Source organism: Lemur catta, chromosome 2 (genome assembly GCF_020740605.2).
Source record: "Lemur catta isolate mLemCat1 chromosome 2, mLemCat1.pri, whole genome shotgun sequence".
NCBI classification, from domain to species: domain Eukaryota; kingdom Metazoa; phylum Chordata; class Mammalia; order Primates; family Lemuridae; genus Lemur; species Lemur catta.
Window position 1 is genome coordinate 41,331,382 of NC_059129.1, and position 15,845 is coordinate 41,347,226.

The 15,845-nt window shown below is 55.2% G+C and overlaps 2 protein-coding genes across 3 annotated transcripts; both read right to left on the reverse strand.

The window, feature by feature from the left end:
• Nucleotides 1-681: 681 nt before the first annotated feature.
• PPP1R18 (protein phosphatase 1 regulatory subunit 18) lies at nucleotides 682-10,192 on the reverse strand. 2 transcript variants are annotated; one of them, XM_045541567.1, is made up of 4 exons: nucleotides 10,020-10,192; nucleotides 7,169-8,819; nucleotides 2,159-2,369; nucleotides 682-1,533 (listed from the first exon to the last, which is right to left on the reverse strand). In XM_045541567.1, the coding sequence occupies exons 2-4, from the start codon at nucleotides 8,789-8,791 to the stop codon at nucleotides 1,514-1,516; spliced, it is 1,854 nt and encodes a 617-aa protein (XP_045397523.1). In that variant the 5' UTR covers nucleotides 8,792-8,819; nucleotides 10,020-10,192; the 3' UTR covers nucleotides 682-1,513. The 2 variants fall into 2 exon arrangements, with proteins under 2 accessions (XP_045397523.1, XP_045397524.1); XM_045541568.1 differs by lacking the exon at nucleotides 10,020-10,192 and adding an exon at nucleotides 9,755-9,842.
• A 461-nt stretch (nucleotides 10,193-10,653) lies between these two features.
• NRM (nurim) lies at nucleotides 10,654-13,623 on the reverse strand. Its single transcript, XM_045541570.1, has 4 exons — nucleotides 13,358-13,623; nucleotides 12,570-12,766; nucleotides 11,822-11,998; nucleotides 10,654-11,540 (listed from the first exon to the last, which is right to left on the reverse strand). Exons 1-4 carry the CDS (start codon nucleotides 13,620-13,622, stop codon nucleotides 11,259-11,261), a joined length of 921 nt encoding a protein of 306 aa, XP_045397526.1. The 5' UTR covers nucleotide 13,623; the 3' UTR covers nucleotides 10,654-11,258.
• Nucleotides 13,624-15,845: the final 2,222 nt, after the last annotated feature.

The following is a 15,845-nucleotide window of genomic DNA, read 5'->3' on the forward strand; positions in this document are numbered from 1 at the left end:
TGTACATACTCACTAAATTTTGCAGCAATTTCAGATTTACTACTCATGCCTCCTGAGTCTTGAAGTAAATGTCCCTGGATTAGCCATATGGGTTGTGTGTCATGCACTACCTACCTGGCTGCTGCTTGTGTTGCAGCAGACTTCTTTTTTTGTTTGTTTGTTTTAGACAAAGTTTCACTCTCTTGCCCAGGCTAAAGTGTCATTGTAGCTCACTGCAGTCTCAAACTCCTCAGCTCAAGCAATCCTCCGGCCTCAGCCTCCCAAAATGCTAGGATTACAGGTGTGAGCCATTGTACCTGGCCTGTAGCAGACTTCTGAATACTTCAACTCAGGGTGTCCTCTGCTTCCAATTTTTCAGCTCTTTTCATCTATTCATTCATTTGTTCAGTCATTCATTCTAGAAATAATTTTGTGTGTCTACTAGGTGCCAGATGTGGAGATATGTCAGTGAACCCAAATGACATAGTTGGCCCTCATGGCACTCCCAGTCTAGTGAAAGCAAGTGCCCTTCCTCATGGTGCCTGTTCATCCTGCATGAAACCCATGCACAGCTTCCTAGACCACTTTCTACATGTCAGTGCTGAGTTCCTGGTTCATCCCCATCATATCCCCTCCCACAGCCACCAGAGCCACCCCTCATATGCACTTTTTTACCCTAAAGAAAGAGAAGTATCCAGAGAGTTGGAGAGAGCTCCATTTTATTGTGGAGAGTTAAAAAACAAACAAAACAAAACAGGCAATTGATGAAGAAGGTGCAACGAGGGAGGAAACTGAGGTGCCTTCTTAATCACCTCATACCACCCCAATTTAATTGTGAACCACTAGGAGGAGCAGAATTAAATAACTATCCTGGGGCACAGAGTTAAGATCCTCAGCCTTCCCTCTTGGGGAAACTGAAGCAAAGTAATACTGAGCAAAAATGGAGGAAGCCACATCCCCAGGTCTGGAGGGGACAGGGGAGAGGATTCCATGCAGACACAGCGAGTAAGTGTGGCTTGTAAACCTAGGACTCTGGCAGGTGGGGCTGGGGCAGGGATTTGTAAACCAGGCTGTGGCCAAGAGAGGAGGCAGGAGCTGTAAACAAAGGGGCAATGACCTAGAGAACAGGAGGAAGCACTTGTAAATGGAATGGGGTCTCAGCCTTCCACAGAGACGAGTACTTCAATCCTGAGAGTCCCCACGGGATGGTGGGGAGTCAAGGAAGGCTGTGGGGAGAGTGTACCTTGCCATGGAGATGGGAGGTATTCCATCTCCACCTCCAGTGAGTTCTGTGCTCCTCCCCAGGACTTGGTACTCACTCTTGTATCAATTAGGATGCAACCCCACCCACACCAGGGACCTTGGGTTAGGGTGGAAATTGGGCAACTGGCTCTGCCCCCAGAAACAGGATGGGAAAGCAAGTTGGAAGATGTTGGTTGCCAGGCTGATTTTAAGGATCTATCTGCCCTGAATCTTCTGGGCTCCAGGATCTTCAGTTCTAGGAAGGAGGGAGGTATGTCCCAAGGTTGGAAGGTCACCGCCGGCAGGACTCATCTGTGGGAGAGGGGCAGTAATGATAGAGACTGAGTAGAGGGCCTCCTGCCCTCTCCACCCCTCCCTGCACTGAAGGGCAGCCGGCATACGGAAAGGCCTGTGATATCTTCCAGTTACCGCCAGCGTCAGCTGCCATCACTCATTCAGCTCAAACTCTGTCCCGGCATTCCTACAACTCGTTTAATCTCATGATAACTCCAGAAGAGTTTGCATAATTTAATATCCAGCCATGGCTCTAAGTGCTTCACAAAATTTACTTAATCCTTTCAACAATTCCAGGACGTAGTTATTATTAACCTGATTTCATAAATAATAAACTGACGCCCAAGTCAGATGGTTTCTCTGAGGTCACACAAGTAAAAGACAAGCAGGAATTCAAACTCAGACCTGTCTGGCCCAAACCCCTGTGTTTTTAACCAGATTGAAGCGCTCAGAAAGAGGCCTGGTTTTGAAACGTGAAGACTCAACGTGCACTTCACTTCCCAGGACCTCAGTTTCCCCGTCTGTTAAAGGCGCGGGTTGGGCTAGACGTCCTCCAAACCCCTTCAAGCGCCTGGTCCCTCCCGGACCGCAGTGCCCGCTCTGACACCAGGGGGCGCCCTCGGGCCGGCGGAGCGCCGCTTACCCACTAGCAGGGCCTTGGTGCGCAGCCCGCCCTGGAGCTCCGGCTGCAGCAGCAGCAGCTCCTCCTCATCCTCCTCGTCGTCGGGTTGGGCCGCTGGGGCATTGGAGGCACTGGGGACCTCAGGCTCCGGGCCCAGCTCCTCCAGTACCGAACTCTCAGAGGGGTATTGGTACGTGGTCTCCAGGGCTGTCTCGCTGAAGGAGATCTTGAGCTGAGGGCGGGAGAGAAAGCGGGCAGAGGCAAGCTCAGCACTGGGAAGCCCAGGCCGTTTGCAGGGGAACAGGTGGAAGGGGGGCTGGGGCTGGACTTAGGCACCCTGCTGACTCTCCCCTCCCTATCCACTTGGGATCTAGTTTTCTTTTCCATATTGGTTCTCCGATCCCACATTTTCCCTCTTCAACCATATCATTTTTTTTTTTTGAGACAGAGTCTCGCTATGTTGTCCGGGCTAGAGTGAGTGCCGTGGCGTCAGCCTAGCTCACAGCAACCTCACACTCCTGGGCTTCAGCGATCCTACTGCCTCAGCCTCCCGAGTAGCTGGGACTACAGGCATGCGCCACCATGCCAGGCTAATTTTTTTCTATATATATTTTTTTAGCTGTCCAGATCATTTCTTTCTATTTTTAGTAGAGACAGGGTCTTGCTCTTGCTCAGGCTGGTCTCAAGCGATCCTCCCGCCTCGGCCTCCCAGAGTGCTAGGATTACAGGCGTGACCCACCCTGCCGGGCCCAACCATATCATTTCAAAAACATCAGACTTTGGCCTGTGGCTTTGGCAGGGGCCTGGGAGACAGAAGCGAGTATGCAGGACTAAGGTCCCTGCGCTTTAGAGTGTGGGAGGCAGAAGGGTAAAAATAAATAAAAATATATGGAGTGATCAGAACTGAGTCTTTGGACACCCTGAGGGCAATGAGGTAGGCTTCCCAGACAAGGTGAGATCTGAGCTGGCCAGGCAGGAAAGAGCTGGCTGGGGAGGGAGTCCCAGCCAAAAGCAAGGTTTTCACACCCTCAGCCCCTTGGTGTCCCCTGGGAAACCCAGGATCCTGGGCACCTGCCTGCTCCCACTCCCCTCACTTCTCTCCTATCCACAGCAAAGGAGGTCTAGGGTCTAGAAAGAGATAAGAGACCAACAGAATGGCCCAGAGGAACCAAGAGACTCCCCCAACACACATGGGAGAAGATGAGTCGCTGAGTCCCTGAAAGGTGCAGCTGGGGGAGGTGACAAGGGCAGAGAGGAAAGTCCACACAAAACTAGGGTGGGGGTGGAGAGTGTGCCCAAAGGGACAGGCAGAGACAAAGGCAAAAGGCCAGAGATGGGGCAGAAAACCCTTCATTAACACACTGTCCTAGCGGGGCACGGTGGCTCACATCTGTAATCTTAGCACTCTGGGAGGCTGAGACAGGAGGATTGTTTGAGCTTAGGAGTTTGAGACCAGCCTGAACAAGAACAAGACCCCATCTCTACTAAAAATAGAAAAATTAGCTGAGTGTCTTGGCCCGTGCCTGTAGTCCCAGCTATTTCGGAGGCTGAGGCAGGAGGATCACTTGAGCCTAGGAGTTTGAGGTTGCAGTGAGCTATGATCATGCCAGTGCACTCTAGCCAGGGCGACAGAGCAAGACTGTCTCAAAAAAAACTCCCCCCAAAACAAAAAAAACTCCACACTGTCACAAGAGCTGGATGAGTCCCACCTGTTCTCATTGCCTTCCCCTTTGCCCTTTTAAGAAGCTCAGGGGGAAGGAGCAGGGTGGGATTAAGTCTGGGAGCCAAAGGGATTAGGGAGACAAACAGGATTCTATACACTACTTGGAAATGTTCAGATGATCTACTCAGGCCTTCCCCTGGCTTCTGTCTGGGAAGACTTGGGGCTGAGCCCTACATCCCTCAGCCCCTGCATGCACTGGGGTATGAGAAGCCAGAAGGGTGGCTGAACAGGCAGTTGCCAAGGACTGTATGAGATATGACACCTGGGTCCCCATGGGAAGCTGGAACTCAGGGACTGTGTGTTACTCCTTGGATCCAAACCCTGCAATGGCTCCCCATCTCACTTGCAGCAAAAGCCAGGGCCTGACCAAAGCTTACAGGGTGCTCCCAATGTGCCCTGCCTGCCTTTGCCTCTCTGGTATCCTCCTCCATGCCAGCCACACTGGCCTTGGTTTCCTCCAAGCCCACCAGGTACACTCTCACCTCAGGGCCTTTGCACTGGCTGTTCCTTCTGCCTAGAACACTCTTCTCCCCAAATACCCCCATGGTTCCCTCCCTCCCAATGGCCGTTCTGAAGTTGGCACATTCACTCCCCCCAACCTCTTGACCCTCTAAGTTCCACTTACTCCTGTTCTACATTTCTTTTTTTTTTTTTTCATAATCACTTACCACCTTCTAATCTACTAGAGAATTTGCTTGTTTATTATGCTTGTGTCTGCTGTCAAAAGGAGTCTGGAAGTTGCTACAGTGGATAAGATTTGTCCAGACCTCAAATGAGGTCCCAACAGAGGACCGATGCTGGGGGAACAACATAGGGGTAGCCTAGCCTGTACACAGTAGACCCCAGTTTGTGTCTAGTAGAATCAAGCGGCAGCAGCTAGACTGCTTCTATCTCAACTGCTTGAAAGGGACCAGTTATGATTCTGTAACTGACAGATTAATCCAAATTTCTGGGAACCCATTCTGTTTTATTTTCGTATCCCCTTTCGGGATAACAACCTGTATAGTTTACTATCTACTCTAAAAAGGATTTATTTTATTTGCTCTGAGTCTATGTTTGTGTCTCTCCCCCCACCCTACCTCTCTCCTCACCCCCCACCAGCTTCTGACTGGGCTTCTCAGGAATGCACAGCCTGCATGGGAGTTGGGGGGAGGAGGGGGGTGACTCATTCACTCCTCTCCCCTCAGCTATATAAGGTCACAAAGGGGACAGTCTCTCAGCCCAAGGGGGCCTCTGGGGAAGGGCCCCAGCCATAGCCATCCCCTGGGCTCCTATGGCAGGGCTGGGATTTCTCTCCTGATGGTAGGAAATTAGCCTGCATACAGGAGTTACTTAGGGACGGTGGGGAGGTCAATGTCGGGGTCCTCCTATCTCTTATCCCTGAGCCATTGGGTTGCAGCAGAGTTGGGACAAGGCACACCAGGCCCTGATGAGCAAGGCCTGAGAGAGGGTGGAGGGTGAGGTGTCCGGGTCTAGGGAACTCTCTGCTGCCTCTTCCCCACCCCCAACCCCTCCCTTGAGCGGCTGCTTCCTTATTCTCTCACCACATCCTGAGCATAGTTCTGGCAGGCCCAGGGCCCAGCGTTCCCCAGTTAGCCCCATCAGCCTTCCGGCCCCCACCCCAGGCTTCCTGTTTGGGCGATCTGCTTCCGGTGCCCCTACTCCCTGGCCTAGGTATGATCAGCATCACAGGTCCTGCCCTGCACTCAGTTCCTGGCTCCCCTTGGATGCTCCCTGGGCTTTGGGCCCCAAAGCTTCATGCCTCTGTCTGCTCCTTCCTCCCCAAGGGCACAAGCCAGCCTTGGTAGGAAGTGACTTTTCTGAACACCTCACCCTGGTAGAATTTCCTGTCCTCCTTCCTTGCATCTGCCCAGCCCTGAGGGGTAGGGGTTGGTAGCAGCCAGAGAGCTCAGGGTAGATTCCCAAATACCAAGGCTCAGGGATGGGAGCTTAAGCTTCATGTGAAGATGAACAGGGGGATCAAACAACCCCCAAGCTTAACCCAGATCGTTGGTCCCTGTGGTTTCCCACTCACACTGAGGACACAAGAAACAAATCTGAGGATGTTAACATATGGGATAAGAATGAGATTGGGCTTCCCAGGCTCTGGGGAGATGTGTCCGTGGAGGGACCTCTGAGTCTGTGACATCTGAGTATGGGACCTCTCTCTCCCTAGAGATTTTCAAGCTGGAAATGGATGGGTGTGCATAAGGAAGGAGTTGGGCCAGGGCCAGGGGGAGAAGAAGTCAGCCTGGCTGCTCCCCCGGCTCCCCCCCCCCCCCCCCCCCCCCCCCCCGCCGCATGTCCTTGTTCAAGTCTAACCTCTGACCCTCTACTGGCCTCAGCCTCCACCCTCACCTCCAGCTCCCAGTGTACTCCCTGGCCAGTCCTTGCTCTCAGCACTGTGTCTCCAAATGTACTTCTCTCTTTTGCTACCCCCAAGGGAGGGAGAGGCGGGGAAGACAGGAAGAGAGGGGAAAACCAGCTGCTGAGCCAGTTCTGGGGAGGGAGGGGAAGCCCAGAGAGGAAGGACGGGGGAGTGGGGGGTGGGGGTATTTTGGAAGAGGAGAAGGCTTTTCTTGTCCCAAGAGAGAAGGGAGCACTGTCTGAAGCAGTGGCCCAGCTGGGGGTGTGCAACCCGGAGGTTACCCATTTCAAATGGCTTCTGTGTGTGTCTCTCCCATGGGGCAGACTGGGGTTCAAAGCCTTCTCTCTGCTCTTTGGCCAGCCCAGTTGCATCGCCCCTCTCCCTTCTATGCTAGGATGTCCCCACTTAGCTCTGCCCACCTTTCCTTGGGGCTGTGAGACCTTTCTCCACTCACTTCTCCCTGTAATTTCTCCCTAGAACCCCACCCCCTCCGCTGCCCCAGGCTTCCTGTCCTGACGTTCTCTCCCTGGAAAGCAGTAAGTGCTTTCAGCCTGGTGACCCTGCCCTCCTAGATCGGAGGTTGTGGGTTTGGGCTCCTGTCTCTCCCCAGATGGGCTGGAGTGGGCCACAGACTCAGAGCAAAGGAAGGAAAGAAATGGGGGGGAAACTCAGAGCCTGAGGGAAGGGAGAACGAGCAGTGCAGGCACACCCTGAGAAAGACACAGGGTGTTTGATTGCTGGGCAGGATCTCTGGGGCTCAAAATGGAAAAGGAGGGCTAGGAGAAGGAAGGGTGTGTGTGCAGAGGGAGGAAGGGTGGTGGCAGGAATTAACAAGAAAGAATAGAAGAGGATGAGAATACAGGGGTGTAAAAAAGAAAGACAAGTTCAGGGAGAACTGACAAGTGGGCATCTAAGAAGTATGGCTTGGCGGCTCCCCTACCTGTTTGTGATGTCTTTCGGGGGACCCCTTGACAAGGCAGCTGCGGCTGAGACGGAGGTAGCCCCCCAGAACCAAGATCTCCTCAGCAGTGGGGTACCGCTTCTTCCCAGCCCCAGGGACTGCAGGATTAGCTGTGGCTGGGGTGGCTGGAGTGGCTGGGGTTGCAGGGGGCACAGACCGCCGGGGGTTGACTGTGAAAGTATGTCCACTGCGGCGGGGGGCCCCCACCCCTGGCCCTGCCTTCACCCCATAGAACAGTCGGCTCATGAGGGGATCCACAGGGGCCTGGGGGACGGCTGGGGGTGGGGGAGAGAGAGGGGCTGGTGGTGGGGGCCGCAGTTCCACTGCTTCCTCTTCCTGCTGTCTTGGGCCTCCAGTCCCAGCATCCTCTGGTGAGAGCGGGGAGGGCACAGAGTAGCGGTTCAGCAGGGTTCTCAGAGGCCTGCCCTGAGCGTCCCCCTCCTCCTTCTCAGCCTCCCCTTCTCCAGCCTCTACACCAGAAGGCCCCAGACGCTTCTCAGCCAACTCTGGAGGTTCTGGTTTCTGAGTTTGAGTCTCTATGTCCCTGGGTGTCCATTCTCGAGCCTTCCCAGAGTTCAGGGTCCATTTCCACCCTTCTGTTGGCCTCGAGTTCCTGTCGCCATCCTCCACAGGGCTGGGCCTCGGCTCTGCTGCCTCCACTCCCCCTGCACTGTTGCCTTCAGCCTCCCTTGCTGGAGTCTCTGACAGCACTATAATCTCTTCTGGGGCCATCCCTAGAATTGGCCTCTCTTCTTTTCTCCCACATTTCTCCAGGTAGTCTTTTCTTTCTTCTCCTGAGCTCAGCCTCCACTCTGTTGGCTCCAATTGTACCAAACTCTGTTCCTGAGATTCTCTAGAGTCAGGCCTCCACTGCTGGGCCTCTGTCAGGCCCAACTTCTGGTTGCCAGATTCCCCTGGGCTCAGTCTACTTTCCCCCACCTCTTTTATCCTGGGGCTTTGTTCTCGAGGCTCTGCCAGTCTTGGACTCCGCTCTGGAGTTTCTCCAGGGTTCAGCCTCCATTTCCGTGTCTCTGACAGCCAGGAGCTCCTGTCTCCCACCTCTCCTGGGCTTTGCCTCCTGTCCAGAACCTCCATAGGCCTGGGGTTGGACTCTTGGGCTCCCCCTATCCCCAGCCTCTTCTCTCTGGTCTCCCTGGGACTTAGCCTCTCTTCTCTTGACTCTCTTCCCTTGGGGCTCTGATCCCGCATCTCCCCAGGGCTGGCTCTACGCTCCCTGGCCTCCAGAGGCCCAGGCTTTCTCTCTGCAAGTAGTTCTTCACTCCGTTGCTGCTGCTGCTGCTGCTGCTGCTGCTGCTGCCGTTCCTGCCGGATGAATCGGTTCTGGTGCACTGGCCCGATGGCCTCCAGAAGGACGGCAGACTCATCTGGGTCTGGAGGTCCAGCCTCTGCAGTCCCGGGCACAGGGCTAGGCTCACCAGGGGACAGTCCAAACTTGGCCCGGCGGCGCTCCAGGAGCCCCCGCTTCCAGGCTGGCATCTGGGACAGGCGCTCCCGCTCTGCCTTTTCCCGGCCACGAACGCATGCCTCCTCCTGCCGGCGCCGGGCTAGCAGCTGGAGCTTCCAGTCTGGGATGGTGGCCATGGTCGTCTTGAGGTGAGGGCGGGGAGCGCTGGGGGCAGAGAACAGGAGGAAGAGGCTCCAGAGAGGCCCGGGGGGTGCGACCGGGTGGGCGGAGAGGAAGTGGGGGCAGAGGTGGGACTCCCAGAAGGGCAGAGGAGCTGAGGATGAGGGCAGAGCGCGGGGGAAGCTGCGAAAGCGAAGGGGAGCTGTGAACAAGTCCGGGGAGGCGAGAGGAAGAGTCGAGATTCAGGGCAATGAGGCGGGGGCCGGATTTGGCAGTAGCCTTGACGGGTGTTAGAGACAGTCCCCAGGACGTGAGGAGGCAGACGGGCGAAAAGAGAAGCCGCCGCGAGGGCGAAGACAGAAAAGGCGGAGCCGGGTTCAGGCGAGGCTGCCTCGCCGCTACCCCGCGGGAGGCGAGCGTGGGAAGGCAGTCAGGGAATCCCCCCGGAGGCGGCGACGGGACCCGAGGGGACGTCGGGGGGGCGGGAGGGGCGCGGGGGAAGAGGCCTGCGGGAGAAGGGCGTCGGGGGAGCGGCGCGGTGGCAGCCCTGCGAGTCCGGCGCGGCCCGCGGGTCGCCGCTCCCCCGCCAGCCCGGCTCGGGCCCCGCCTCTCCGGCCCCCGGCCCCGCCCCCGAGGCGGTCAGGGGAAATACCCCTCCCCGGGGACTTTCGCGGCCCGGGCGGCCCCTGGTGTCCTCCCCCGCCGGTCCTGGCGCCACGTCTGCCCGCCCCAGCGGCTGCGCCCCGCGACCCAGGCGTGCCGGGGAGCGGCTCCGTGCCTCTCTCCAGAGCCCGCGAGTCCGGCGCGGGTCCCGGCTCTCACGGAGCCCTGGCAGAGCCAGCCATCGCCAACCGGCTCTGACCGCACAGACAATCTCGGTACAAAGAGGAGACGGCCCAAGGACCCGGCCGGGAACAAGAACGGGGACGCGAGCGAGGAGAGACCCCCCTCCCCAAGTCCGAGCCCTGCCGTCAACTCACAAGCCGGGGGGCCCCCGGGGTAGGGGTCGGAGGAGCCAGGCGTCCGGAGAGAGGAGGAGAGAGGAAGAGGAGGAGAGAGGGAGATCCGGAGACTAGAGGGAGGGGAGGAGGGAGGGAGAGGAGGAGGGAAAGAGGGAGCAGAGGAGGGACGGAGACAGAGACTAGGGGGCCGGGCGGGGGGCGGCGACCGCTTTGTCTAAGGACAATGCCGAGAGGGAAGGGGGCGCAGGGCGGAGCCCGGGGGCGGGGCCTCGCTGCCTCTCACCCGGCGTGGGACTCGACTCCCGGACTGCCCTCTTCTCGCCCGAACCCCTGGCCCTTTGCTCTCTGTCACCAGGGTTCCTCAGCCCTGCCCGCCTGGCAGCCCTGGAGAACGCAGGTGTCCAGAATCCCGCCTCCAGCTCGCAGACCCAGGGTGGCGGCCCGTGACTCAGGCCCCTCGAGGGATTTGGGGAGGAAGAGGCAGCTGCTCCGGGCCGGGCCCGCCCTTCCCATCTTCGGTTGCTCCTCCCCATGCATTTGCCTTCCCGGGCCAGCCTTTGTTACTGTGGGGTCGAGGGCAGCCGCCAGGCTGTGGGGGACTTGTGGGGAGGGCGGCAGGAAAGGCTCTCAGAAGCCAAAGGCTTTGGAAGCTAGCTCCCCTGCCAGAGCTCTGTCCCCTCTCGTTCTAGCTTCAACGTACCTCCCATGGGTCCTCTGGTCTGTAGCGCGGAGATTGGGGGATTTGGAGGGAGGGAGACAGGGTCTCTCCGGTAAGGTGGGGGCAGGTCTGTGGGGAGTGGCCGCAGCCCAGCTGTCGCCACAGGGCGTGGGGGCTGCCCAGACTTGAGTTTGGCGCTCGCCCTCCTCCCCAAACTTAGCCCTGCAGCTTTAAAGACTGACAGATTGCATGCCGTATGTAGGAAAACCAGGCTGAGTTTTATTTTCCTGCAGCGCGTTTCTCGGTAGTGCAGGGAGCCCGAAGTCACCCAGTCAACAGCGGAAGAATCCCCTCCGCTAGGTTCGGGGGACCGAGCCCAGGGGCGGGGCCTAGGGAGGTGGTGAGACCGGGGCGGGGAGTGGAGCGGCCAGGCTCGGGGCCTGGACGCGCGGCCACTGCCGTCAAACTTGCAGGCCCTGGTCCAGCCTCTTGGAGTGGAAGTGAGACGTGGAGAAGGGGATCCCTGAGGTGCAGGGGCGAGTAACAGTGCCCAGGAAGTAGTCAGGGTAGAATCTTTCCTTGTGAGGAGGCTGTTGGCTGGGGTGTCATGCCCTAAACTGGGAGGGTACAGATAAGTGCCACGCCCCCTCTTCCTGGGGGGTGTAAAGTAGACCTGGGAGTCCAGTGACTGAAACTCAGAATTTAGGGTATGGAGGTGGACCCACGAAATGAAGTCTCAGGAAAGGGCAGCTCCTTCAGTCGTGGCTTTGAGCCCCTGGTCTGAAGCAGCCAGGGCCTGGATGTAAAAGGATTTAGAATTCGAGGGGGAGAGGAAGTACAGGACTTGGAACCAGAGTTGGCTTCTCATTCTGCCTCCCCATCCTGGGGCCGGGAGAGCAGGTGAAGTTTTCTTTGTAGCTGAGCGCGGAGGTAGCGCAGGTCTTGCTGGTCGAGTCCGTGAGCCAGGCCCAGGTAGAGGGTAAGGAGGAGAGCAAGGAGGAGTCGGTCAGTGCCCAGGGTGGGCACCACCCACAGCACCGTCAGCAGCTCCACACACACTGGGTGGCGCAGGTGGGAGAAGAGTCTCAGAGCCCGGGGAGACTTCAAGGCCAGAGGCTCACCCAGCCCCAGCACATGGTAGTACACCTAGGAGAGAGAGAACAGCTTAAAAATGGAGTTAAGGCCTTTTCCCTGTTTAGCCGCCTCTTTCCTCCTCTTCCGGGCACCACATTCCTAGAATTCAGGCCCAGGAACCCCCCTCCTGGGGTAAGGTTGAAGGGAAACTGTCTCACAAGAAAGGAAGGTGAGGGAGTAGAAGGCCAGGGGAAGGTAGAAGAGCATGGGAGGAAGGGGAGGGAGATCCTTGGAAGGGAAAGAGGAGTTCTAAAAAGGGTCATATATCTCAGGTAGAGACCTGAGAGCCTCACCTGTTTGAGGCCCATGAGCTCAGCGTAGTCAAAGACGAGAAGGATGCTGAAGATGAGGAGCCAGGAAATGACGTGGAGCACAAAGCACAGGAGGGGCACCCAGGTGGCCCATGGCTCAGCCTGAGCCTCCCACAACACGGGGCCTCTGGGTACAGGCTCCCAGCACCGCATCACCAGCTGGAGGATGAGGGGCTGGATATCTCAGAAGTCTGCCCTGCCCACTCAAACCCAGAGGCTGTCCCCACCCCAGCCTAGCCGGCAGCTCTTTCCCACCTCTCTCAGAAGCACCACCAACAAATATTCACCATGTGGAGGGTGCTGGGTGAAGTCCTAAGGAGGTAAGGATAACCTGTCTCTACCCTGAAGACTTACAGAACAGATGCGGGTGACCTGATAAGTACATAAAGTAGCCTATGCCAAGCACAAGTACTAACTGGGAAGCCTTCTCTTAAGACCTAGGAAAGTGGTTTTGAAGAAAGGGTAGTACTGAAGAGGAGTTAAAGGGGGATCTCAAGCAGGATAACATGAACAAAGTTGCAAAGGTGAGAATGCACATGTCATGCTGGGAGAATGATGAGTACGCCCTTCTTGATAGAAAGTAGAATATGTGCTGTGGAGGAATGGAACCTGAGATTAAAGTCCCGAACACCCTCAGTTCTCCTCCTTAACCTACATTTTGCCTCTGCAATCCAGAACATCCCTCCCACACTCAGTCTCCCTTGGGGACTCAGCTGCCAGGGCCTCATACCTGCAAGGCTAGGGCAGTGCAAGCCACATACAGTGACCTCTGAAGGACCCCAAAGTACCGAGATGTCCACGCCTTCACGGTCTCAGTTGCCATGAGGCTGTGCTGCCCAACAAATAGTAGCAGGAGCCCTAGATCCCAAGCCAGAGCGGCAAGGATGCTGCGGTCCTGCAGGGCAGCCATCCATCCCTGGCGGGCGACTAAGGGGAGTTGAGGGAGAAAGGGACAAAAGATCAAGAAGATGGTAGACCATTTCCTCCTACCCTCGTCTCCTCTTGGGGCCCCAGGTCCCTTATCAGTTTCAAGAGCCTCAGTGCTTCCTCTCTAGGCCGTGCCCACTTCACTTTTCCATTGTTTCTTCCCTCTTCCCTAGGCCACCTTCAGACCTGGGGAAGAGGATTCATAGAAAAATGCATACTGGGCAGTCACAAAAAGCATGTCTGGAGAGACCACCGCTGGAATGACCCTCTTATTTAGGTTTTCCAAATGCTCCCTCTTTTTAACACTCTCTTCTCCAAAGTCCTCTCCACAAAACACTTTCCTTAAAATACTCTGGTTATCATCCTTTCCCTCCCCCTCAATCCTCACTCTCGCGCCTCTCCAAACCACTAATCCCTTGAAGTCCTAATTTAGCTCTCAGGTCCCCTCCCCTGCAGCTTCTCCGCAGCTTTCAAGGTTCGAGTTCCCTCCCTAGGACTTCCCCAGTCATTTGTCTCCAAGCCCCGCCCTCGCGCCCTCCCCGCCGCTGCACCTTCCTTCCCCGTAGCTCATCCTCCATCCCGGCCGCTCACCGGGGCCACCAGACTCCGGGATCCCTCCGAGAAGTGGCCGTAGGGAGGTAAAGCGCACGAACTCCACTCCGGTGCCAAAGGCCAGGATGAAAGAGGCGAGGGCAGCAGGGACCAGGAGCAGTGCAGGGGCCATGGCGAGAAACGGAGGGGCGGGGAAAGGGGCGGGTTTGGGGTTCCCGCGGCCGCAGGCCCCGCCCCCCGCCCGGGATCCCGCCCCCGAGGGCGGGGCTCCCGCGCGCCCTTCCGGCCCGCGCGGCGCCGCCATCCGCCGCCGAGCTGCGGGTCGGGTGCCCGGACTCGGTTCCGAGCCTGCAACCTCCGCGTCACAGATGGGAGCGTTAGAATCCTAAGGTGTTAAGGGGCAGCGGCTCTGCAACCACTGACGTAGGCTGAATCTCAGCGCGGCTAGATTTCCCATCTAAGATGAAGACAATTTCTCTCTTGCAGGGTTCTTGTGGAAACAGAATAGTATGAGCCCCCCTTTAACTTAACCGTGGCTGGAAAACAACCACAGCCAGAGGTTTCAAAACCTCAGTTAACACTTTAATAATGACACCTGATGGGTGCGGGGTGCACCGTCTGGGGGATGGACACGCTTGACCAAGCTCTGACTCGGGTGGGGCAAAGGCAATAACCTAACCTAAAAATTTGTACCCCCGTAACATGCTGAAATAAAGAAAAAAAAGAAAAAGAAAAATAGGAAAAGATGTTCACAAGCTGAGGGCAGGCAAAGATTTCTTAGAACAGAAAAACCAGAAACAATTAAAAATTGACAAATTGGGCCAGGCGCAGTGGCTCATGCCTGTAATCCCAGCACTCTGGGAGGCCGAGGCGGGAGGATCCTTTGAGCTCAGGAGTTTGAGACCAGCCTGAGCAAGAGCGAGACCCCGTCTCTACTAAAAATAGAAAGAAATTATCTGGCCGACTAAAAATATATAGAAAAAATTAGCCGGGCATGGTGGCGCATGCCTGTAGTCCCAGCTACTCGGGAGGCTGAGGCAGGAGGATCGCTTGAGCCCAGGAGTGTGAGGTTGCTGTGAACTAGGCTGACGCCACGGCACTCTATCTAGCCCGGGCAACAGAGTGAGACTCCGTCTCAAAAAAAAAAAAAAAAAAATTGACAAATTGGAAAAAAAACACACTTTAATAACGAATGGTGAGAGAACCGACTGTTGACCCAGGCTGAGAACCCAAACTCTGAATTACCTATTTCATCTTGTTAGATTTTTTAAAATGTGACTATTTTACCATAAAATAATACTTACTCAGTAACTTATTACAAAGTTGAGTTGTTGCCTCTCCACTTGCTGAGGACAAAGAACTTCTCTGTAATACTGAAAGGTTTGTTCTAACAGTGTCAGAGGTTGTTGATTTGTAACCATTAGAGTAAAAATATGTTAAAATATTTGTGGTAATAAGCTTTTCTCTGTCAGAATTGAAGATCATGTCGCTGAGGACCTAGTCACAGTAGCTGTGTGCGTAATAGGGACCTTAGATATCAGACTAACTCCCTCAACTTATAGATAGAAGAAACATAGGTCTAGAGAGATGAAAATTGCCTGATATAATTAAAGGAAGCTGCTAGTCTTGTGGGCTAAGGGGTGAGAAAATTGCCAAGCAGCATCCCACAGGCTCCACATTCCTCCTCCCCCTCCTAGGCTCAGTACTCCCACCTGCCTCTGAATCGATGCTATTGTGTCCTGTACCAGATATCTTATGTTTTCCTTCTAGATTGAGTCTCCACCCTGCTTTCTGCTTCAGGAAGTTGTCCTGAATGGACATCAATGAAGGTCACAATTTTTATTGAGGCGGCTCTCTAACTACCCTCTACTCTCATCTGTTTGAGCTTGGAGGTGGTCACAGCAGAACTATAGGTTCTAAGGTACTGCATGCACTATTCTTTGTGATTTCCCTATACCCCGCCTACTTTGTAATTATCGCACTTTATTAAACTCTCCCCTAAATTATCCTAATTTTTGCTATCCATTTCCTGGTAGGACTGTGACTGATAAGAGACATGACACAAAGCAATGTGCTACAAGCTGTGGCACATTAGAAGCATTGTAAGTGTAAGAAAAGATCCTCATTCTCTAGAAGTTTAAACCGGGGCACTTAAATAGTACCAGTCATGAAGAGGGAGCATACTTGAGTGCCACATGGTGCTCTGGAGACAGTAGGTACTACAAGGAATCTGAGGGCCTCAGGGATGTGACAATTTCATGTAGTAGGAAGGCTTTGAATTGTGCAAGGGGACTAATATTTATTGGGGTGCTACTGTGTGCTATACACAATGGCTGTGTTAATGTATATTATGAGATATGTTAAAAAGCCTGCACAGTGCCTGGCAAAGCTCATGCTATTTCTACTATACCACAGTTTTCCAAACTTAAGTATAACTTACATGCAGAAAAGTATACAAAACTAATCAGCCAATTTTTTTTAATTGAAGTGAAATTCACACAACATAAAATTAGCCATTTTAAAGAGA